General features: G+C 35.3%; 3 protein-coding genes across 3 annotated transcripts; all 3 read right to left on the bottom strand.

Moving 5' to 3' along the window:
* Positions 1 to 666: 666 nt before the first annotated feature.
* LOC120627580 (retinoid-inducible serine carboxypeptidase-like) lies at positions 667 to 6,488 on the bottom strand. The gene is made up of 9 exons (XM_039895587.1): positions 6,439 to 6,488; positions 5,599 to 5,822; positions 4,796 to 4,895; positions 4,584 to 4,714; positions 3,878 to 4,193; positions 3,369 to 3,557; positions 2,533 to 2,610; positions 1,406 to 1,560; positions 667 to 729 (listed from the first exon to the last, which is right to left on the bottom strand). Exons 2-9 carry the CDS (start codon positions 5,761 to 5,763, stop codon positions 667 to 669), a joined length of 1,197 nt encoding a protein of 398 aa, XP_039751521.1. The 5' UTR covers positions 5,764 to 5,822; positions 6,439 to 6,488.
* A 2,443-nt stretch (positions 6,489 to 8,931) lies between these two features.
* LOC120627392 (retinoid-inducible serine carboxypeptidase-like) lies at positions 8,932 to 15,275 on the bottom strand. Its single transcript, XM_039895387.1, has 9 exons — positions 15,164 to 15,275; positions 14,113 to 14,339; positions 13,385 to 13,496; positions 13,145 to 13,278; positions 12,576 to 12,873; positions 11,958 to 12,134; positions 11,159 to 11,236; positions 10,246 to 10,400; positions 8,932 to 8,991 (listed from the first exon to the last, which is right to left on the bottom strand). The coding sequence occupies exons 1-9, from the start codon at positions 15,273 to 15,275 to the stop codon at positions 8,932 to 8,934; spliced, it is 1,353 nt and encodes a 450-aa protein (XP_039751321.1).
* A 3,419-nt stretch (positions 15,276 to 18,694) lies between these two features.
* Positions 18,695 to 23,658, bottom strand: LOC120627636 (retinoid-inducible serine carboxypeptidase-like). The gene is made up of 8 exons (XM_039895648.1): positions 23,479 to 23,658; positions 23,155 to 23,254; positions 22,360 to 22,490; positions 21,797 to 22,112; positions 20,279 to 20,470; positions 19,359 to 19,436; positions 19,104 to 19,258; positions 18,695 to 18,757 (listed from the first exon to the last, which is right to left on the bottom strand). Exons 1-8 carry the CDS (start codon positions 23,641 to 23,643, stop codon positions 18,695 to 18,697), a joined length of 1,200 nt encoding a protein of 399 aa, XP_039751582.1. The 5' UTR covers positions 23,644 to 23,658.
* Positions 23,659 to 24,490: the final 832 nt, after the last annotated feature.

Here is a 24,490-nt window from a genome sequence, read left to right as displayed (position 1 = left end):
TAACATATGCGACAATGATTAAAACAATTAGTACTTTACAAAGAAATAATCATTCAAATCGGTTAAGAAATCTTATAGAAGCCATTGGCACATAAAATATATGTGCCAAATAGAATCTCCTTTTTTCGATATAAATTTTCAAGGTTACTAAACTAGACCTCATACGTAATTGAATGTAAAGAATAAGAACTTCTGTTCTCCTCAGATTGATACGTAGTCAATCGAATCCATCCAACATTTATAATATTTTCGATGGTTACAATCCCTAGAAAAGTTAAGGTATTAGCAACCACGTAAAAAGAATTGCTTTGTGCTTTTACATACGACTAGTTAAGACTAGTAATCAATATTGCTGAGAGTTTAATTTTAAGTGTGATAAATAAACACAAAAAAATTGCGTGATATTTGCCGAGGATCCCACTAGGATCGCCCCACTTTGTAGCTTAGGTTGTTTTTACTAGAACACAGATCTTCAGTTTTCAGCAGTAGATAGAGTGATTTATTTAGGTAAACTTACTTATATTTCATTTGCTTATTATAGTAGAGAAAAGCCAAGAAATTCAAATATTTGTAACATTGCAAAAGCTGGCTAAAGTATCTCCAGTGCACCCGGCAAGCCGCGGAAATAAATATGGTGGATTTTCTTAAGATTCTTTTAATTAATGTTTATCCAAATGAAGTCATATCACGTAGGAACGCGTTGGCTCCCGCGGGATTGTCTCTCGGGACCTGTATAATTAAAACATGGTGAGAAGTTTCAATGACTCATTGAAATAGGTAATCATTACCAAAGCTGATTTCATCGTTAATGTTGTTTAAAAAAAAATCTCTCGTTAATCAAGCCCTATTGTCACTATTTCCATAGGATAGATATCTATTAATATTTGATATTCGAAGTTCGAACTCTCTAGATTTGTAGATACTTATGGTAGGAAACACTTGGTGATATTATGGCAAAAGGTTAATAAGACCAGAAGGCGAATAAGACATAAATTATTTAAAAAAAACAAGAAATCCTCTTCAATTTTTTTAACCTAATTACGACATTTATTGTTCTTATATTAGGTATTATATATATATAAATTCACAGAAAATGAAAATATTTCAAATCTTTTAGTCTTTAATTTGTTCAGATTTTTACATTATTTACAGACCTTTTGCTGATTTACTAAAATACTTTTTTTAATTAGTAAATATTAGAATGTAACGTGATGTGTGAAACGGGAAAGTGAGAATAAGGTTCCAATAAAAAAAAAAATAGTGAATAAGTTGATAAATTAATGTAGTTTTTTCAGTGTTTCATCAGATTATGTAGTATGAAAACCAGTATAACAAAATATTAGTAGGCCATCAATTATTAATAGGTAATAAGCAATTTGTCAAAACTCAAAAGTCATATTCTTACACTATGTCCAGCTACGTTGATCCAGAAGAACCTAAAGTTTCCAAAAGACTTGTAGTATCCTTCCAATTTGTCGTTTTCCCAGATGGGTCGACGTTCCGTGTTTCGGAATTCTTCCGCGCCAGACCACTTAAGACGATCGACCCATAGAAGTTGTCCTATAGGATTTTAATTCAATAAGTACCAAATCTTTAAAATTAATTTTGCTGATTTGATTGACCAGTGTGACCGTAATAGGCTGATAATGATGAAGATAATGGCACATAGGGAATAATGAATAAGTATACGAGTAACTGGGATTAAATCACAAATCGTAGGACACTTAGCTTCTTAAAAAGCTCTCCTAGAGTGTGAGTTGTGACCTTAATATAGGGTTATGACCAGTGGCGTGCACTTCATACATGCACAAAACCACTGCATACCCAATTTTTTTTATATAACTCGTATTGGAGGGGAATTTTTCCATTTTATGCCAAGCACCTGCTTTATGTATACCCTGGTCAAAAACCCTGTGCACGCCACTGCTTATGACTATGATGATCTAGGGTATATAGAGGTTACTTAATATAAGCAGGATTAAAACAAAGATTTAGTTAAATTAGCGCATTGGGCAGGAGATCAACTTCCCTTTTCTTGGGGGCCGAGTTCGAATCCCAGCACGCACGTCTAACTTTTCTTAGATATGAGCGTTTTAAGTATTTAAAATATCATTTGATGGCCGACTGGCGTAGTGTAGTTTCTGAGTCCAAGGCGGGGGGTTCAATTCCCACAACTGGAAAATGTTTGTGTGATGAACATAAGTGTTCTTCAGTGTCTGGGTGTTTATCTATATATTATAAGTATTTATGTACATTATTAATAAAAATATTCAGTCATCTTAGTACCCATAACACAAGCTACGCTTACTTTTGGACTAGACGGCGATGTGTGTATTGTCGTAATATATTTCTTTATATTTATTTATTTGCTTCAAAGGTGGAGTCCACCAATCCGCACTAGGCCAGCGTGGTTGACTACGGCCTTAACGCCTTCTCATTGTGGGGGGAGACCCGTGCTCTGTATTGGGCCGGTAACGGGATGATGTGATGATGATGGTGATGAAATCATGATCACGGGGACAGTTAGCTTACCGGGAGTATCACATATAAGGTCTAGATTGCCGTTGTACTTCATTAAGATTATATTAGTCTCGTTTAAAAGTTTTTCAACTGAAAAAAAATAAATACATTACTAATTGAAATTTAATAAAAATACCCCTAATTTCCTTACCGTGCAAATAGATGCAGTGGTGATAGTAAGAAGTTTATTTTATATGGGGTACATTTGAAACTTCGCCTGTAAAAATCAACTCAAACTTAACAAATGCGAAAATTTGCCTTTCTACCTGTTTTAAACCTAATTACACATTAAACACTGCAATGTAATAAAATCATAAATCCGACTTTCAATATAGTGTACTGTGGCGGTCTCCATATTGCCAAACTAGATGGCGCCCCAAGATCCTGCTTCGCGTTAGGGAAGTTTTAACAAATAATGACCATACAACTTCCAAAGATGAATTATTGTTGGACTTCGGTCCCTGAGTACAGAACAGCCACTCGGAGAAAAATCTTTATATTGTTACGGTCGAGCACATCATCATAGCTCCCGTACGTTGGAGACCCCGACGCGATCATGGCACGCCTGACAAGCTCCTATTTGAAATCTATTAATATTGAGAAAGTTTGTAAATTCGTAATCCGCCATTTTGTTGCGGCAGTCATCTTGGAATGATTTCCAAGAGCAACCACTAGGTACACTCATTCGACTAATTAACCTTTCAGACAAAAGAATAAGAAAAAAACATCCGTTCGGGAGCTACGATGCTACAAACAGATACACGCGCACAAAGACATATAGCATCTCGTCATTTTTGCGTCGGGGGTTATAAATTTAGTTTAAATAAAAATATAATGATAACACTAACTTCCTTCAGTAACAGGCTTCATAAAATCTGTCTGGAGTGTGTCAAATACATCGCTACTCTGAGATCCCCACTCAACCTCTTCCGGAATACGAAGAGCTGCTTTAACTTCGGTGTTCATAAGAGTAGTAAGGTTTAGCTGTTGTCTTGTTGATGTGGGCATGTCTCGGATCATCGCTTTCCTTGCAATTTCTATACAATGACATAAGTAAGAACTTAAAATAAACAATCGCAAAATAAACCGATGAAGTTAGCGCGTCAGAAAAAAATTGAACTTCATTATTAGTTTATATACTTAAATATTGCGTTGATTCGACCTTTGTCCGAAGATTTTTATACAATACATTTTTTTCAATGGAGATTCACTGAATTTCGTTACTGTTTATTAATAATTAATCTAAATATATAACTATGTTTTGAAGAAAGGAAGGTAGCCTTGTAAAGTAGACCTGACTTGAAATTAATTAATTTGGAATGTAATGCGAATATTATAAAACAAAATTGATACCTACCATAAGCACTTAAACTATCAGGTAAGAAGACTTCCATTTTAGTTAAGATATTGTAAAAATCAACCCTGGTTGTTCTTCTAAACACAACCTGTTGAGTTCGAGCCCACTGCAGTGTAGAGTTCCAGTAAAATCCTTCATTAAACAGCCTTTCAGCTTCTCTTGCTGATGCCTGTATATCTTCGTATCCTTCTTGGTCTACAAGGCCAGCTGCTAAAAGCAACGGCCCCCAGGTAAGGGTGGCGTCTACTGGATGTATCCAAGCATTTCCCATAGCGATTCCAAGCAGATTTGACTTGATTGTACCTGCTTTTTCAGCCTATGATAACAAATTAGATGTTACTATGATCACAACTTAGATATTACTTAGACGATAAACAACTTAGATGATAACAAATTAGATGTTACTATGATCAAAAAAGTATCCTTTATTAATATGGTACAACAACTTTTTCTCCGTATATGTTAATGGTGCCACACTTTCTGCGGTGTTCCAACTTAGGGGTATTTATAAGAGTTTTTTAAGTTTAGTAAATTTTTATTGAAGTAGGCAAGGTAGGTACACTAAACAGAGAAAACTTTCATCGACTAAATAACAACCTTTAGATGTGTTACTTATTTTATGTATCTGTGTCGTTTGAATGCAGATTAAACTAACCGTATAATAAGTATCATAACATTAAATAGCGGTAAATGAGTGATGGCGTACCTCTCTCATCCGAATTCCCATGTCGATGGCCATTTTCCCCCCATAAGACTGTCCGAAAATGTAAAGCGGGACACCCTCAAATTCTGGGTTACTCCGGTAAAAGCCTTTCATTAGCTCTACGAAGTCTAAAGCTGCAAATGTAATAGTGAATAGATTTATTTGTAAAAAAAAAAAAACTGGTTGTTTTAGATTACAGAAGGCCTATGTTTTACCTATTTCGTCATTAGTTTTTGTTAAATGTTTAAGATCTTCAACATAACTGAAGCCAGTGCCTACTGGGTTGTCCACGAATAGTACATTGAAATTATTTACCTGTAAGAAAACAAATAAGTGTTTATCATCATCATATCAACCCATTACAGGGCACGGGTCTCCTTGTATAATGAGTAGGGGTTAAGGCCGTAGTACCACGCTGGCCCAGTACGGATCCACGGACTCGGACTCCACACACTTTTGAGAACATTATGGAGAACTCCTAGGCATGCAGATTCCCTCGCGATGTTTGCCTTCACCGTTGAAGCAAATGATATTTACATTGCTTAAAACACACATAACTTAGAAAAGTTAGAGCTGGGATTCGAACTTGGCCCTCCCTAAAGTCGAAGTCCTACCCACTGGGCTATCACCGCTTTTTTAATTGTGCTAGTTCTATGTGCTTTAAATTCACTTACCTACCCGTTAACGTAAATCTATAATGATATGGACGACCTAACATCAGCATTTGACAGCTCCATAAGTTTGATAGATCTATTTTACTTCAAAGTTAAGTTAATAGTAACTCGAATTCTTCCAGTTTTTCGTTTCTTTACTGTAACTTTATCCTATTACTATAAGTTAGCCCTTGTCTGCAGTCTCGCCTGTAAGCAAGTGATGATGCAGTCTAATATGGTAACGGGCTAACTGTAATGGGGTATGACAGTTATTAAAACTTATGTCACAATAGCGTTAAAACTTATGTCACTTCACTTTTGCGACGAAGGTTCTAAAATATAATTAATTGGATAGGTATTCTTACCCAGGTGTAGTTTCTCTCTTGCAGTGATAGGTCAAGTGGTCCGAGAATTTCAAAATTACCAACTCCAGTAGATGATCCTCCAGGGCCGCCTTGTAACCATACTATAAGAGGCCTCTCCGTGTAGTTTGTCACACTGGCCGTGGTGTAAAACAGCCAGTAAAACATATGAGCCCCTTCACGAACATTAACATAACCGAAATTTTGCTTGAAGTTTCCGAACTGGGCTGTTGATTAAAAATGGAGGATGGATATTAGTAAGTATTATTATCAGCACCATCATCAAAATTAACCTAATGTTTATCCTACTCTTGTGCAAAGGCTTCCTTTTTTGTAATTTAGTTATCACCAACACCCTACAGTGTTAAGAAAATGCATGGAAAGCTTCATGCCTATAAAGGATTTTGATTTTATCCATTTTGGATTTGATTTAAGTAAGTAGTGTAGCTCAGCGAGTCGCGAAGCTGAAGTGGCAATGGACAGGACACATAGCCCGGAGAATCGATGGATGTTGGGATCTGACGGTGCTGGAATGGCGACTCCACACCGGTAAACGCAGCGTAGGTCGGCCCCCAACGAGGTGGACCGATGACAGGCGAGTCGCTGGGAGCCACTGGAGGCAAGCGGCCCTGGACTGTGTATTGTGGAACTCCCTACAAAAGACCTATGTCCAGCATTGCACTTCAATTGGTTAAAATGATGATGATGATGATGATGTAGTGTAGTATAAAACATTAATGAATCAAACCGTAAAGTTTTGTCACGAATTATTTGTATACAGGTATAGCATTGTCTTTCGCACAGCAACACCTGCTTTTCACTAAAAAAAATACATAGACTTACCATTAACACAAGTACTTAATAATATTGCTAGGGATAGTATATAAAATGACATATTGTAGTGTTCTGCGGTCTTAACACGAATAAAAGACGACGAGCCTGACAGATATTTAAGATTATTATCAATCAATATAAAATAATTCAGTACACCTAATATAGATAAAATAGATTAAAGAAATGACTGAATCAATATAAGATAATGATTAACCGAGTTCAAAAAAAAATGGTAAGTATTAAGTTAATTCAACTTAATATTTTATGTCAAGTACTTCTATTTTTTTGAACTCTAAAAAAATGTTCTGGGGAAACTTATGGTTAAGGAATACCAGCCATCCAGCAGGGCAGGAGACATAAAGTATATCCCCCGACTATATCCCCTGTCAGGAGAAAGGAAGGAACGAAGAAGGAAAACGTGAGGAAACCTGCATGCCTGAGAGTTCTCCATTATGCTCTCAACGGCGTGTGAGCCCTTCCCATTCTGGGAATAGACCCGCGCCCTGTAGAAGGCGAGTAATGGGTTAACGATGATGATGTATAGGAATTCTAATTTTAGTTCCATAGACATTCATATTTCAGCGTCACATTTCCTTCACCTAAGTTCGTTTCTCAATTGGATACAAAAACCAAGTGGCAGCAGCTATTTAGTGGAAATAGGTGAGGTTATTGGGCAATACGCATGAATTATCGGATAACAGTATTTCGTTATCAGTATAATTAAATACGAGTAGCTCTACGGTCATACTAATAGATTATCTATTCTGTGACTGTATTTGATTTACTACATTCTGTCCCTTACTATTTTGTTCAAAGCGGGTTCCATGAAATACATGGTATCCACAGGTGTTTACATGAACCTTACGTAAATGGATAATTCATCTAATGCCACTCGATTCATCATTGTCATTATTTACCTATTACTGGTTAGGGTACCGGTCTGCTCTTTGAATAAAGGGTTTAGGCAGTAGTCCACAATGCTGGCACTGGGCCCAGTGTGGATTGGTAGGCTGCACTCACTCACGATAACATTTCAGAGAACTTTCAGGTATGAAGGTTGCCTAAAGATGTTTTCTTTAACCGCTATGCAAGTTATATTTTACGAAAAGTAAGACATGCGTGCTGGCACTAGGCTCTCTCTTCTTTTTTACCATACTACCACACATACACATAGGTCTAACTCTGTAAACCTATGTAAAGCGGCGCGATGAGGAATCTCGAAAAACACCGATGACGTGACCTTATGCCCCAACGCGCCAATTTTCAAAACCGAGCCACCAACTTCAGTTACAAACTCAAACCGTCGTCATTTTCATCGGTCTCAGTGCTGCGGGCTGCTACATCTCGAGATTTCTAAATAATATATAGTTGTCGCTGTCAGACGTGCACCGCTAAAAAATTATGTATGTTATAGTTATATCACTAGACTTTTGCTGGCATGATTTCCTAGGGATTGAAAAGACTTCGCTACTTTGTAGAGCCAATATTTCCAGCTCCGAGGATACTTCATTATCGGAGTAAAATCTGTATTGTGTAGCGTAAGAACAACAAACAATAATAATTATTGTTTGTTGTTCTTACTTCTTACGTCGTTTAATGGTTATTTTTTTTTGTTTGAACGCACTAATCTCTGGAGCTTTCACTCAGATTGAAATACAAAATTTAACATGTCTTATGTGTTATAAGACTGATGTTACTGTGTGTATTAATAGGCTTTCAACACGTATTAGACTTTACTTTGGAGCCGCTCATTTTGGGGAGCGTTCCCGCCTATTTTTAAAGAATCGATACGACTGTGTTAGACAGACGGCCGATTGGCGCAGTAGGCAGCGCCCCTGGTTTCTGAGTCCAAGGCCGTGGGTTCGTTTCCCACAACTGGAAAATGTTGGTGTGATGAACATGAATGTTTTTCAGTGTCATCATCATAAAAATATTCATCAGTCATCTTAGTACCCATAACACAAGCTACGCTTACTTTAAAAAAAATATTTATCTTGCTCCACTTTTAACTAACATTTTCTCCTCAACGTGGCCACCAAAGCGAGGTGCATCTTTGACATCGGAATTCCCTATTGAAATCCTATTTACCCTGCCTTTTATACTCATAAAATAAAATCATAGACAGCTAGTCTAGTCAACTTTGTGCCTAGGATTGGATTGTAACTAGGATTGGAACTGGGAGACTTTAGAAATAAGTAATAAAACGCCAAAATGCAATTTTAGAATTTATTCTGTTTGTCTGTTGGTTTGTGCGATTCGCGCAAAGAATACTAAAAGTATTTGAGTTCAATTTTGTAAAATAGCTGATACTCTAGATTAAAATAAAACATACTTTTCATCCTAAACCACAAGTTGTTCGAGATAGAAGATAAAAGTTTTCTGCCAGATTCCCCTGCCCCCCACTTGTGATGAGCTGCATCTAAATAATTCTTCAAATTGCTCTTACTTATTATTTTATAAAGGATTCAAAAGAAAAACAAACTGCCAATAAATATATATTTACTATCTATTAGTTATCCTACTGAGAACTCTTCTTATTCCAACGGGGTTGTCGAGTGGAACCTGTTAAATAAAATAATAATTAAAAAAAAATATATGTATATCTAGCCGTGGGAAGTATTGCTCTATTAATAGGCAATAGTTTTCTGCTTATGGTACTCTGCTTGGTCCGTCAATTATTACTATAAACAAACAAAAACAATTGGAAACGGGATATACTGATGGGGCATTAAAGTATAGGTACCAATGGCGTGCATAGAGGGTTTGCACAGGGCATGCAGATTCATATAAAATGAAGAAAATCTCCAGTACTAGTTATAAATACTTTTTATAACTTTACAATGCCGATCTTTAAGTTTTTTTTAACTCGAACTCGAGATTTTCTTAATTTTATATCATCTGCATACCCTGTGCATATCCTCTAAGCACGCCACTGATAGGTACAAATTAAAAAATATGGGTCTTGCTCAAAAGCTTTAGTTTAAATTTAAGTAATCTGCGTCATCAAGATGTATTGCCCCACACCATTTGTAGGTCCGCTTTTTTTGAAATACACACTTAGCTATTGGTATTAGAAATGGATTTTTACCAGCTGCACAATACACTAACTTTTCCAACATTTTGTGTTTTTTGTATAAAATAATACACAATAAAATAAAGTGCAGCAATTTACTTGAACGGATCTATCTTCCTATGTAGATATCCCCGTTATTGTACAATTCCAACACAAAAAAACCTTTCATACGTATACATTTCGCTAGGACGCATCTCGGTAAGCAAGCGCTCATAGCCGCATATGTGCTGAATACAACGTAATATTTCGGTTATTACCTGGCATCGACACATTTCCCAATACTAACCCAGTATTTAAAAAAAAGCTTATCGCTTATCTATCGGTGAGCCCTCCCTTAAGATAGATTACGTAAACAACAGCTATTCCTTTGATTATTTTTGGTGTGTTTAAATGTCATTTTTTTTGTGAATGCCATGGTCACATGAAATCGATGTACGTATAAGTGAATGTGTAGAATATTGTACAAGTTTATTACTGTATATGGTATATATGTATATTGTTAGTGTCCTTAATAAATAAATAAATAAAAATAAACAGTCAATCCGATAGTTGACAACATGTCGCTATCAAATAATGCGTTTCGGTGATAACGACGAGTAAGCAACGTGTAGGTTACCCATCAGTGTTGTATCGCAATCGACTGATTTGCATCATCGCAATTTGATCACACCGCACCGTTTTCAACTGATTTATACTTCTACTTAGGGAAATAATTTAATTGAAAGAACCAGTTTAGGCTTTACCAATTGTCCGGCGACGTTTATCCAGTAAAATCGGAGCCTTCTCGACTCTCGGGAGTAGCCTTCAATTAGTCGATTAACAGCTATGGTTGTTCTTGAGGTATTTAAAAACTCTGCCTGTCCTGACCATGATAGTTGGTTAACCCATTCTAATTGACCTATAAAATAATGTTGCTGTCAGTGATTGCGTTTACACTGTAGAATAACTTATGAATGTTTTTACTGAGAACAATTAACATATAAGTTATTTCTGCCATATTGGTTTTTCATGACGTCATAATTGCTTTATCATCATCATCTCAACCACGCATCGTCCACTGCTGGACATAAATATTTTATGTCGCTTGTATCCAGTAACACACTGCGATTTCGTCTGTCCACCTCGTTGTGTGTGGTGGGTTTCATATATGCTTTCCAGAGTGGGGACGCCTGCATTGTGTCTGTTTGTTTGTTTGTTGGTTATCTATATGTTTGGTTTAAACTGTGCACCTCAAATTGAATGAAATTTGGTAAATATAGATCGCATCATTCGTATGTGATAGCATTATTAATAGTTTTTATTCCAGAAGAGAGACTAGGTAACCCTGGGGGTTTAAAAATATAGATTTTGTCATCAATGCAACACTTTATAGCTGGAAAAAAATTTAATGGATATAACTTGCATCCTGTGGTTAAGATGGGTGGCGCGCGCGCGTATAACCATTTTCTCGTCTCATACAAATAGGACGATAAAATGGTAGACATAATTATTTCGTAATGCGATTGTTACTCTTACAAGAGACGGAGTTAGGTTTCTTTTTATACCGGGAAAACTAATTGTCCGCACAGGATTTATTTTCATTTATAATGCTTGAATTATATCACATACCCTATAACTATTTTTAAAAAAAATATATAAATACAAAGAAAAATTTACCGGGAGTGTTAGACACAGCATCTAGGTTGCCATTGTAAATATTGACTTCCAAGTTTGTGTTTTTAAGAATGTGTTCCACTGAAATAAAATTATATGTTATTTACATGTATCGAAATAGATAAAAAAGTGTTATAACATTTTTAAGGACAACATTGTCCAAGTGCAAAAATAATTATTGTGTCGTGTAATTGGTTAAGGATACGAAATCCAGTTACCAGGTAGCTTTTTTTATTTTATTTTTATTCCACTACAAGTTAGATCTGCGCCCTTGACTGTTGGCACCTGTTGGCAGTCTAAGATGGTAACAGGCTAACTTGTTAAGGGTATAGCGGTCATGTTAAGTTCCCCTAATCAATTTCAACGTCTTCCTCGGTATGGTGGTAACTAGCCACGGCCGAAACCTTCTACCAGACTAGACCAGATAATCTCTCAAACTAAGGTCTGAGCTATCAAATACAAGAAATCTGTTATATAACTTTTTCAGTTTTCAACTCTCAACATTGAATTGGATTGGTTATGGCATGAATGTTTGTAATAAGGTCCGTTGGTCCGAAAATTTGGAACTTAGATTGACAATTGAAATACTCAGGATTAATAATTTCTGGTCCTGAATGGGTTGTATTTGGGGTTATAGTTCATTTTTTAGAACGCGTTAAACGTAGCAAAGTTCTGCGTACTTCTATTCTTGGACGAGTAAGAAGTAGGATTTCACAACGTTGCGATATTCACACCGAAATAAACATGAACAAGACAAATATGCGATTTGTAGATTTTCGGGAATGCGAATCTTCAATGTTACCTTTATCTACAATAGGTTTCATATATGAGCTTCCAAAAGCTCGCACCACTGCCTCTCGCTGGCTATCATACTTAACGGTTTCCGAGATGCCTAGAGCAGGCGCCACTACAGTGTCCATAAAATAGTTTATGTGAGAGTGAAATACACTTCCAAGGTAAGCTTTTTCTCCGAAATAATCTGAAACAAAAATATAAGTTTAAATTAATCTATTAATTACTTTGAATATAGTGTTCAAAAAAAGTAACTAAAAGTGTCAAAATAGTGCGCCTGTAAATCCTGTAGTTCTATCTTAAAGTGGTGACATAAAAAAAAGTTGCGATGAAGAAATTTTATTCAGATTTTTCTTCCTTTTCCGTGTCTTTCCTCATCATTGATATGAACAGTAGTAAGTTAAAATCAGGAAAACTACCCGTTCATATCCTCGAATATTTGGGGGATATGAACGGGTGGGTCTCGGGTGTAAACGGGACTACTTTCCATCTCGTTCAACAGTCTACTATTTACTGCACATTATTTCATGACCTTTAGGCAAAGATGTTCTAGCTATTTATTGCGTTCATAGTGCTGTCGTATATTCCACTGTCTTACTTATTATATCTTGAATAAAACGTTACTTACCTCGATTAGAAGAATCACGAGTTAATTTTTCAACAATGTGAGCTAAATTAACAGCTACGGCCCCAGTTTTTTCATTAACAAAATTTCCGAGCGAGGTAAACTGATCGAAAGCTTCTTGAAACGCCTCTGATTGAACCAATGAGTTTGTTTGCTCAGAGAAACTCTCGATAGTTGCTTTCCCCTTACTGTCGACGTAGCCAAGCTGGTTTAAATAAAACCCTAACTTTGTAAGAGCTAAAGCTGGCGAAATAACAGGACTACCTAAAATGATACCTCTAACACTTGTCCAGATTACTTCCTGAAAACAAATGGCTTTTAATGTAATAAGATTTGCAGTACTAGTATAGTAAAGTCTTATGAACTGTAGTTGCATACTCAAATAAAAGTTTATTTCATTAATTTTTCATTTTATTATATTTAGGTCCTACAACTATAGCGCAAATATAAACAAATGGTAAAAGTGCAACTGAAATTTATTTAAAACCCGTACTTATATATTTCATATATTTCATTGATATCTCTTACAAGTGCTAAAATAATTAACGTAGAAAGAATTCAGTTTAACATACCTCGGAAACTATTTTAAGAGTCAAAGCAAGAGCAAGTTGTGATCCGTCTCCCTGGCTACAAATATAAAGCGGTGCAAATCTATATTCTTCGTGTACATCGTAAAATGACTGTAGTGTTCTGAACAAATACTCAGCTGAAAATAGTTAATATAAATGTATTGATTTAAGTATAATAATTATTGAGACAAAGATATACCTAATTAATGTACTTTTAAAGCTTGTAATATTATTATGGAATACCATTTTGGTCCACGCCCGGGAACTCTGCTGTTGAACTGTTCTGTGGTATGTTACTTGTACTAAAACCCGTCCCTAAAGGTGCATCGACGAATAATAAGTTGTACTCATTAACCTGAAAGAGAAAGGAAATTGAAAAGACATGACCAAGAAAATAAGGGTATACCTTAATTTACGGATTTTGCAGTCATTGTTTGAATATTTATTTTATATTGACGTTATTTGAGTATTACTATTTATAGTTTATGTTGCGTTATCTGTTCATTCGTATTTCCCAGAGAAAAATTAAAATCCAATTGTAGAAACAGTATCTAGTTGAGTAAGAAAAGAAAGGTTTCTGAGGTAGATTTATAGTTTTTAAATGTATAAATTTAATTTCGCTTTATGATACAAGCCACTAAGTCCTCTCTTCTATTTAAGTTTTATTAAAATCAGGAGAATCTGTATGGTGTAATTTATAATTACTTCAATCTTTATACTCCACACCAAAACGATCTTCGACAATGTATTCTCTACGCACGTTTCGCTACAGCACCGGAGCATCCTCAGGAAATGTTGACTTTACAATGAATAATCTTTAGTTTAAACAATGCTAATTATTATCGCGGAGTATAGCCAATTAAGCATAATTTTCATAATATATCATGGAATCCCGCGAAGTAACGCCTGCTTCTATCCAATATTAAAAGACTATTTGTTTTTTTCTTCTTATATATAAATATTATACAAACCCACGAATCGCTCCTTCTGTTTAAGTTTTTGTCATAGGGGCCAAACATGCCAAAGTTGGCAAGAAAGCTCGATGGTGTCTCAGTTATTCCATGTAGCCATAAAATAACAGGGCGGCGTGTTGGTGAATCCGCGAGGGTCGGGTAGAACCACCAAAACATATCACCATGTCCATGAATTCTTGTGAAGGCTGCGGTTGATTTAACATCACCTATACCGCCTTCTAAAACTGGAAGTAGAGTTAATAATAGTTAAATTATGTCTAAGTAAAATAAGGTAAGGTACTGACTAGACTTTACATATCCCATCTTCTTAAACTATAGAGTTTCAGTAGAGTTAATAATATTTAAATGATGTCTGCGTAATTTTACAGACCAGACTCTTAGTCTGGTCGGAGGCTTTGCCTAGGTTATGCCTAGTTTCCACCCCACGGACAAAGACTTTCCGTTGGGCGATTTAGCGGAAATGAGGCCAGCAGCCAAGGTCTAACTTGTAGTAAGTAGATTAAAAAATAATAAATAATAAATTTTCGTCCACGAAAAATTATGTTTATAATATAAAATTAGTAGTTTTTTAAAGTTTTAAAAAGAAAGGATCTATCTTCAAATAGAAATGAAAAAAGTTGTCTTTTTTAATACTTCATAGTGCCTGAGATTTCTTGTAATGTATTTTACGTCGATATTTCGATCACGCGGGACTATCAAATAAGAATTTCTTATATGAATAACTGAAAATTTCAAATACAATGAAAATCAAGCTTAATTTACTATGTTCACAGTAGCATTCTCAACTTAAAAATTTGACATTGTAAAGACATCATCTCCTGAGGATGCTCCGGTGTCAGAGCGAAACGTGCGTAGAGAGTACATTGCCGAAGATGTGTTTAGTACCTATAGGGTATAAGGATTGAAGAAGTTGTAAATTACACCGTACAAATTCTCCCGCTTTTCGTAGTGCTTAGCAAATTACTTGATTTTCATTGTATATCATGGAGTTCTGCAAAGTAACGCCTGCTTCTATCCAAAATTCTATAAAAAACTGAATCATACTTACGAATAGTTTCATAAACGTTTTCATTGGGAATTAGCCACCAGATGAGGACGCCTAAGCCAGCACCCACTAATAGTCCCAGTATAACGAATAAACCTATGGTAATCTTTTTCATGTTTCACTATTACTGCTGAGCACAAAATAACATCGATCGTTTAAGTTATACACCTAATATTTACTTGTAGATATCATTACTATCAGCCTAATAAAAAGATTTGTTATCAGAAGATTACTCGCTTTTTCGCAGGAATCGATATTTTATCCAAATACCTAATTTAACTATGAAAATATATATGATATAGACAGTTAAATTTAAAAAGATTGTTTTGTGGTGGCGACCATCCTCGATTTGAAATTTGTCATAGAATTCTACTAGCCAAGAACTTTTATTTTATACCCATATTGAGGTAGTTGTGAAAGCAGTTAATCCGTCATTTTGTGGCGGCGGCCATCTTTGATCGATTTCATCAAACAGCTAAAAACATTCCCGACTAATTCATCTTTCAAACCAAAAAAACAAAATAAAAATCGGGTTATCTATGCGCGATGTATGATGCACACACACACACACACACACACACACACAAACACACGCACATACACACCCACACTTTTAGTGGAAATAGATGAGTATATTGGGCAAGGCGCATGAATTATCAGATAGTAGTATTTTTTTTTATCAGTGAAATTACAAAGCTATCGTGTCATTTTATTATCTATTCTGTGGCTGTCCTTACTGCAACATCGATGGTGTTGAGTCGTATATGATACATGCATATGCTTAACTCTACGTCTCAGGTTGATGGACACAAGGCGGCACTTTGGAGGACATGTTCCTTGCATGCCCTGCGAAAGCTCTTTATAGGCCATGGTTTTCCACTTACCATCAGGTGGGTCATCCGCTTTGTTCGTCAAATATTAGTTAAAAGAAAAGGAATCGAATTTAGTTGCGTTTGGTTATTATTTTTAACTTTTTTATTCCACTACAAATAAGCCCGTGACTGCATCTCACCTGGTGGTAAATGATAATGCAGTCTAAGATGGTAGCGGGCTGACCTGTTAGGGAGTATGGCAATTATATTGAACCCCTAAACGGTTACTACGCAACATCATTCCAGAAAGCTTAAAGACTTAGCGGCACCTCTTTTCGCTAGGGTGGTAACTAGCCATGGCGGATGCCTCCCACCAAACCATCCCAGTGAAAATAATAAAATTAGAAATATCTTTTTATTTGTTATTTATAACTATAACAATAAGTAACTTTAAATTGGTTTTAAAAAAATGGTGAGCAGAATATTGATCATGTTTCTTCAAAACTAAACTTTGTAATCGCAGGGGTTTCTGTAATATTTTACTGAGAAATTTCGTGATCCTTTTCCGAGATAAGAAAAACAGCTAAATTATTTATATGTAGAAAGGTGACAATGCGTATCATATTGCATAATACTTTTAAAACATCACTTACTTCACATCATCAACAAATATAAATTTCCGTCAGGCGGTTAAGTTAAGGCGGTTTGTGATAAAAATACAAATGCATGTAGTCATCATAATCATCATCATCTCAACCAATTGACGTCCACTGCTGGACATAGGTCTTTTGTAGGGAGTTCCACAATGCACGGTCCTGGGCCGCTTGCCTCCAACGGCTCCCAGCTACTCTCCTGATGTCATCTGTCCACCTCGTTTGGGGCCGACCTACGCTGCGTTTACCGGTACGGGGTCGCCATTCCAGCACCTTAAGACCCCAACGTCCATCGGTTCTCCGAGCTATGTGCCCCGCCCATTGTCACTTCAGCTTCGCAACTCGCTGAGCTATGTCGGTAACTCTAGTTCTTCTACGGATCTCCTCATTTCTGATTTGATCACGTAGAGACACTCCTAACATAGCTCTCTCCATCGCCCGCTGAGTGACTCTGAGCCTTCTTATGAGGCCCATAGTTAGCGACCATGTCTCTGATCCGTAAGTCATCACTGGCAACACGCACTGTTCGAAGACTTTAGTCTTCAGGCACTGAGGGATTTTGGACGAGTATAAACATAATAATGCATGTAGTATAAACATATAATTATGGGTATTATATATACATGATTAAAAAATTACTAGCGTACCCAGCCCGCTTCGCCGGGCTAGATTTTGCTTTATTTTATTTAAACAATAAACTTACATCATTAAATTTTTAATTTAAGTGTCATAATATATTATGTATTTGACAGTTCAAAAATAGGAGTGTTCTGATCGTCACGAAACTTTACAGGATTACTCGCCAGATCAATCCGGAGATTCCCTGAAAGTTTCATTGAAATCGGTCCAGCCGTTTCGGAGCCTATACGACAAATACCCACACACTTTCTCTTTTTAGATATATTTATAGAGTTCATATCGACGGGCAGTTTCACACCAAAATATTTTACTTGGGCACGCTTTCAGAGACTCTAAACAGAATTACGATGCCAACTTAAAATTAAACAATATAAAGTAAACCAAAATATAAACCTACAATAATTTAAACCTTAAATTTTATATATTCGTCTACTGAATAAAACTGACAAAGCATTCAGTAATTTTTATCTTAAATTTAGGCAGAGGTATGTCAAATAAAGTTTTTGGTAATTTGTAATAAATTTTTATTACCATACAATAAACATTTCTTTTATATAAAGCGAGGTTTCTTCATTTATTTATTTCATTATTTTTATTTATCTTATTAGTTTGCCGTATCGTCACTCGGGTCTCAGCTGAAAATCAGCGGCATGCATGTACTTAGGTACAATGCATGTCAAATGCATACTCCAGGATAACTCTTGTCACGTGTGGCACCGCCTAGAAAAATGTTCCAGCACAGCAAAGTAGTACGAGTAAGTTAGTATGCAGCGCTGATTTTCAGCTGGAACCCCAACCGAGGTACAGCCACGTATATACGAGTAATACGCCAAATTGTTTACTTGTCGTTAAATTTTTAATTACAATTTTATGTGGTGTACAATAAAAGTGTATTCATTCATAGTTATTCTATCTAAATAATATAATAATAATCAACAAATAAAATAAAAAGAATGAGGTCTTTAAATATCGATCAAACATTATATAATAATTACTATAATATTTAAGCCCACGCTAGTGTTATATTAATACAATATGATATAAATTTATGTTGCAAAGACAAGGTTTATAGTGACGAAAACTCCATCTTGCTTAATTCTTTTGAAAATCAAAGAGTTAACCCAAAAGGAATTATTTTGTCTGTAAAATCTAAAACGTAACTTTTCTCTTAAGAAATAAAAGAAAACATACTAAAGTTTTTTTTTAGAGCGGGAAAGTTATTACAATATATCGTGGCGGAGTAAGTTAATGAATATCTACTCGTACAAGAAGCGTTTCAATGACATAAATAAAATTGGTTGCCATTGTTACTTGGTTTTATACATTTTTGTTGTCGAGTAAAAGTAAAAAAACGAAAGGGTCATTAGTTTTTCTGATGCTATCTAAGATTCGAAATAAATAAACTGGATATTCTGAAGATTCTTTAATGTTTATCCAAATGAAGTCATATCACGTAGGAAGGCGTTGGCTCCCGCGGGATTGTCACTCGCTACCTGTATAATAAAATAAAGGTTAAATTAAGTGTTACAGCGACACATAGATTATAATTACCAGATCTGATTTCATTGGCATGCTGTTTTGACAAAAAGAAAATTTGTGGTAATCAATTCCAACTGTCATATTCTTTTCATTAGTAAATATTTGCCACTGGATGTATAAAACGGCAAAGTGATAATAAAAGTTTTAATTTTTATCAGAAAATGGTCAATATTTAAAAAAAGTAAATTTTTCATCAAATAATGTACCTATTCTGTGGCACTGAAAACTAGTGTCGCAGAATATCAATACCGACCATTATAAATAGGTATTTCAATTTGTTACAACTTATAAAATTCTTACAACATGTCCAGCTGCATTGATCCAGAAGAACCTAAAGTTTCTAAAAGACTTGTAGTATCCTTCGAGTCGGTTGTTTTCCCAGATGGGTCGACGTTCCGTGTTTCTGTATTCTTCCGCGCCAGACCACTTAAGACGATCTACCCAGGCAAGTTGTCCTAAGGATTTCATTAAAGAAACAAAATAAAGTACTAGTATTTAAAATAAATTGGGCTGATTTTTTTTCCGCAAATTTTAGGACATGGACATTAAGCTTACCAGGAGTATTGCATATGATGTCAAGATTGCCGTTGCACTTCATTACGATTATATTAGTTTCGTTCAAAAGTTTCTCAACTGAAAAAATCAAAGAAATTATGAATTGAAGATTAATAAAAACTAGAGGTGGTCCAGTGGTGAAATTTCGACCATAATTAATTTTAAATATTTATTTCGACCATAATTAATTTTAATAATTATTTTAATTGACTATGGTCTCAATTTTACATTATTTGTTTATATTCTCAACAGCATTAACATATTAAATCAATGATTGTCAAAGACTATACTTCTGTTATATGTATTAGTATAATGACTATTTAAAAAAATATATAATAAAAAAAAGGGAAAAAAGAGTATAAAGTGTCAAATACGTGTTAGTGTGTGTAATCTTCTTTTTAAATCCATTTGTTTGAAGGACTTTTATAGGTCACCTAGGTACCGGTCAGCCCCATCGTTGCACACAATATGAATCATAAATACACATAAATCTTAAACTACAAAAATTTGAGAGAATTACCAGAGTTAAAAATGTCAATATTAGTGTGTTAGTGTTTCTCGCAAGCTGTAATTCCGAACACACGCCATTAGTAGGTGCAAAACATCATTTACCTCCCTAGATACATCAAGATTAGGAGAATAAACTTTCCTCATTAGATGTTTGAACTTGCATAAAGGCATGTGCCCAGATTTATGTCTAAATGCTAGACCTAACTTATTCCTACTAATGTTACTATTTATTAACTAGGCTATATGAGGAGGCTTAGATTAAATGATTTATGATCATGAGCACATTTATGCATCTGCCTTTAGCTTAATTTTGAGACGAACATAATATTTAGATGCTGTATGTGGTAGCTAATTTACCTACAATGCAATAAAAAGTTAGTTAAAAATGAAAAATACAAGATAATACTAACTTCTTTCGGTAACAGGCTTCATAAAGTCAGCCCGAAGTTTGTCATATACATCGCTTCTTTGAGATTCCCAAACCACCTTTTCCGGAATTCGTAGAGCTTCTTTAACTTTGGTGTTCATAAGAGTAGTAAGGTTTAACTGTTGTCTTGTTGATGTGTAGGGCATGTCTCGGATCATCGTGTCCCTTGCAATTTCTATATATCGGGGAGCAGAGAAGAGAATCAGAATAGAAGAATGGATTTAGGATATACCAGAGCTTACATTCTGTGGCTACTACTTCTTAGTATGTGGGCGTTTATAATTGCCAGATGTGATAACCTTGATTCGAGTAACTATTAAACTTTTAAGACTTTTGGACCGGAGTTCTAACATAAAAATCAAATGTGCTCAGTTACCGCGAAGCCACTCATTTTTTGCGATTTTTGTGGAGGTACTTATGACAACTGTTGCACCACGTGGCTCTTTGTGTATGAACAACCTTTTTATTTGATGATCTGGCTATCCTCAACATATACAATGACAAGAGTAAACACTGAAAATTTATATTAATTTGTTAATTAGAAGTGAACACGCAAAATAAACTGATTATGGACTAAACGGAATGCGTGCTCACATGGTGGAAGGATGAAGGTTGCGAAACCGAGTGAGAGGGGAATAAATCGTCCGCCAGCTAACTTTTTACGATGCGCGCGTAGACCGTCACACAAAATGACCGTCACACCCTGAAGTTAGCTATAGTCGACATTTAAGTTTAAGAAAAAATAGGTTTGACAGTGTACACTTTCAATTGCCAAAGTCTGCGGGCTCATTCCGGTGATTTAATTGATTCAAATGTACAAAAATCGCCAATTTCAATGCTCAGTGAAATTAGGTGGTCCGATATTGAGATAACTAAATAATGCGTTATTATTAAGAAATGTATTAAATACCTTTTTTTCTATTATTAGTGTCGTTTTCTCTACAAACGTAGAATAAGGCGTAAGATAAAATTTTAAAACAATTTTTTATCTTTTTACACCAAAGAAGTATTACTTCAAACGCGTGTACATAATTATACACACGTTTTTTTTTAATTATTAAAAAATCCGTTAGGGGAAGATTTTCAGCTTTAAGCGGCCAGACAGACAGACAAACGCGGCGGGTTATTTTGTTTTATAATGTGTAAAGATAAAGATTTACCAAAATATTGGACTGCTCTGATACTCGTATTTTTTCTAAGATTTAATCGGATCCTCGTCAATTGAACTATCTAAACATCCATTTCGATTTAAATAGCTTTAAAAAAAATACGTATAATACAAGTTCAAATCCACTCAATTTTCATTATTTTTTATAATTAATCTGTACCATTTGTTTAACTTCAATTAAAAAGGAAAATGTTAAGGTAAGAGGGCAACTGCGAGTGTATGCTTATAAAGTAGGCCGACTTGAAATTAATTATATTAGAACTTTTACAACTACTACTTACGACTTATATACTACAAGAAATGAAAATATTTTTAGAATAAAATATTACCTACCATAAGCACTTAAACTATAAGGTGAGAAGACTTCAATTTTATTGAAGATATTGTAAAAATCAACCCTGGTTGTTCTTCTAAACACAGCCTGTTGAGTTTGTGACCACTGCATCGTAGAGTTCACGTAAAATCCTGCATTAAACAACCTTTCAGCTTCTCTAGCTGATTCCTGTATGTGTTCGTATCCTTCTTGGTCTACAAGGCCGGCTGCTAGAAGCATCGGGCCCCAGCTAAGGATGGCGTCTACTGGATGTATCAAAGCATTTCCCATAGCGACTCCAAGCAGATTTGATTTGATTGTACCCGCTCTTTCAGCCTATGAAAACAAATTAGATGTTACTACTATCACATAACAAGAGTATAGTAGATACCTAAGACCAGAAAAGTACCTACTTTTGAGCCACAATATTAATATATAATAAAATATATATAAAAATGTGGCACGAAAGTAGGTACTTTTCTGTCAGTCTTCATACCAGTCTATGCATCATTTTATACCAGTCTAAGTATAATAAGTTTCATATCATTACATTGATGAAATAGCTAAATCAATTATGACGTACCTCACTCATCCTAATACCTATGTCGATGGCCATTTTCCCCCCATACGACTGTCCGAATATGTAAAGCGGGACTCTTTCAAATTCTGGGTTACTCCGATAAAATCCTTTCATCAGCTCCACGAAGTCTAAAGCTGCAATTGTAAATGTGAGCTGTTTCATTGGATTAAAATAGTAAATTGTGCTACAAGGATATAAAACTATCTTCGACTGAAATATCCACTCTCGCCTTCGGCTGGGGTTATAACCATGTCAGATAAAATGGGTTTCATGACCCAGTTACACACTTTGCTATTCTTGGCTGTCTTAAGTTCGATTTCTGTTTTTCCAAATAAATCAATACTGACTCGAATTAGAGTTATATAAAAAGAAAACAAATTACTAATAAATACATAAAAACTCCTTTTATTCTATTTCTTACAAAATAATTAAAAATTACAAACACATGCCTATAGCAATGCTAACAAAATAAAAGAATAGTATAAAGATAAACAACTTAAAAACTTACACCTTAATTTCATGATTTTCCGACAAGTGTTCAGAAGACCATGCGTCAATTAATGATGAACGGAATATACCTACGTTTGTATTGTTTTATCGTTGCTGTGATTTCAGGTATGTTTGTATTTGAAACATGAATAATAAATTAATATTTATAAGAAATGGAAATTTTAATGAACCAGAAAAAAAAAGAAAGTTATTAGCAACATTGTGTTTTAGTCCGCTTACACATAGCTTAAAGTACGACAATTGAAAAATATTTTTTATGGCTGTTAAGAATACATAAGGACCATTTACCTATTTCGTCGTTAGTTTCTGTTAAATATTTTAAATCTTCAACATAACTGAAGCCAGTGCCTACTGGACTGTCCACAAATAATACATTGAAATTATTTACCTGTAAGAAAAAAAATAACTTTAGCCTCTAAGCATGTTTTCATGTGAACTGTAGCACTTTCTCGTTTGGCAAATTGTTTGACAATTTAACTTCAAAGTTAAGTTTGATAAGTTCACACTAAGGACGTAGGTAGTAGGTAAACACGTAGGAGACCGAAAAAGTTGTAAAGCTGACGCCTGTCGAGAGAAAATTTAACGAATATTTAGTAAGATACATATTCTTACCCAGGTGTAGTCTCTCTTTTGCAGTGATAGGTCAAGTGGTCCGATTACATCGAAATTCCCTTCTCCAGTAGATGATCGTCCAGGGCCGCCTTGTAACCATACTAAAAGAGGCCTCTCCGTGTAATTTGTCACACTGGCCGTGGTGTAAAACAGCCAGTAAAACATATGAGACCCTTCACGAACATTCACATAACCGAAATTTTGTTTGAAATCTCCAAACTGGGCTGTTGGTTAAAAATTGAAGTCAGTAATGTTTTCCTTCATCGTTGAAGCGCGAAATATCACTATATTTCAAGCAAATAAATATCACTCGCTTTAAATATGTTACATGGTGTTTTGTCACATAACTGACTGTACCTTTCAAATGTAAAAAAACACTGCATGTTCTGTTCCGACGTTATACTCCGACGTATTGGAGCAGCATGTTGGGTCTATGCTTTGAAACCGTCTCAGAAGAAGCCTGTGCCCCTCAGAGGGATGTTAATAAGCTGCTGATGATGCCGATGACGTTTATAGCTTTTGCATTTGATAACCCAATTGTTGAGAAAGGCGATGCGGTGCTGTCGGTTTGAGAATGAAAGGCTTTGACGTGGCTAGGTACCACCCTATTGGCAAAGACCAACCGAGTAAGAAAATCCGGGTAGAAACCAATGATTGGTATGGGTTTAATATAACTGTCATACCCCTAACATTTTAGGTGTATTGCAGTCAAGGGTAAACTTGTAAGAAAGACAAGGTTGTATGGGGTAAGTTTACTTATCAGAACTTGTACGCGGACGAAGTTAATAATTAAGATAGCACACCACTAGTAAATAATTAAGATTTTATAAATTAAACCGTACAGTTTTTGCACGAAATATTTATATTATTATATCAAGTTCTTCCGCAGAGTAACGCCTGTTTTCCCAAAAATAAACATTAAATTGGTATAAAATGCTAGCACCAGTTTGTAACAGAGCTGGTCCGAGGATGTACCACCGCTTTCTTATTACTGCCGTTAAGCAGCATTGTT

Source organism: Pararge aegeria, chromosome 11 (assembly GCF_905163445.1).
Source record: "Pararge aegeria chromosome 11, ilParAegt1.1, whole genome shotgun sequence".
In the NCBI taxonomy this organism is placed as follows: domain Eukaryota; kingdom Metazoa; phylum Arthropoda; class Insecta; order Lepidoptera; family Nymphalidae; genus Pararge; species Pararge aegeria.
The sequence above is the reverse complement of the archived record's forward strand: the minus strand, read 5'-3'. Positions and strand labels throughout refer to the sequence as shown.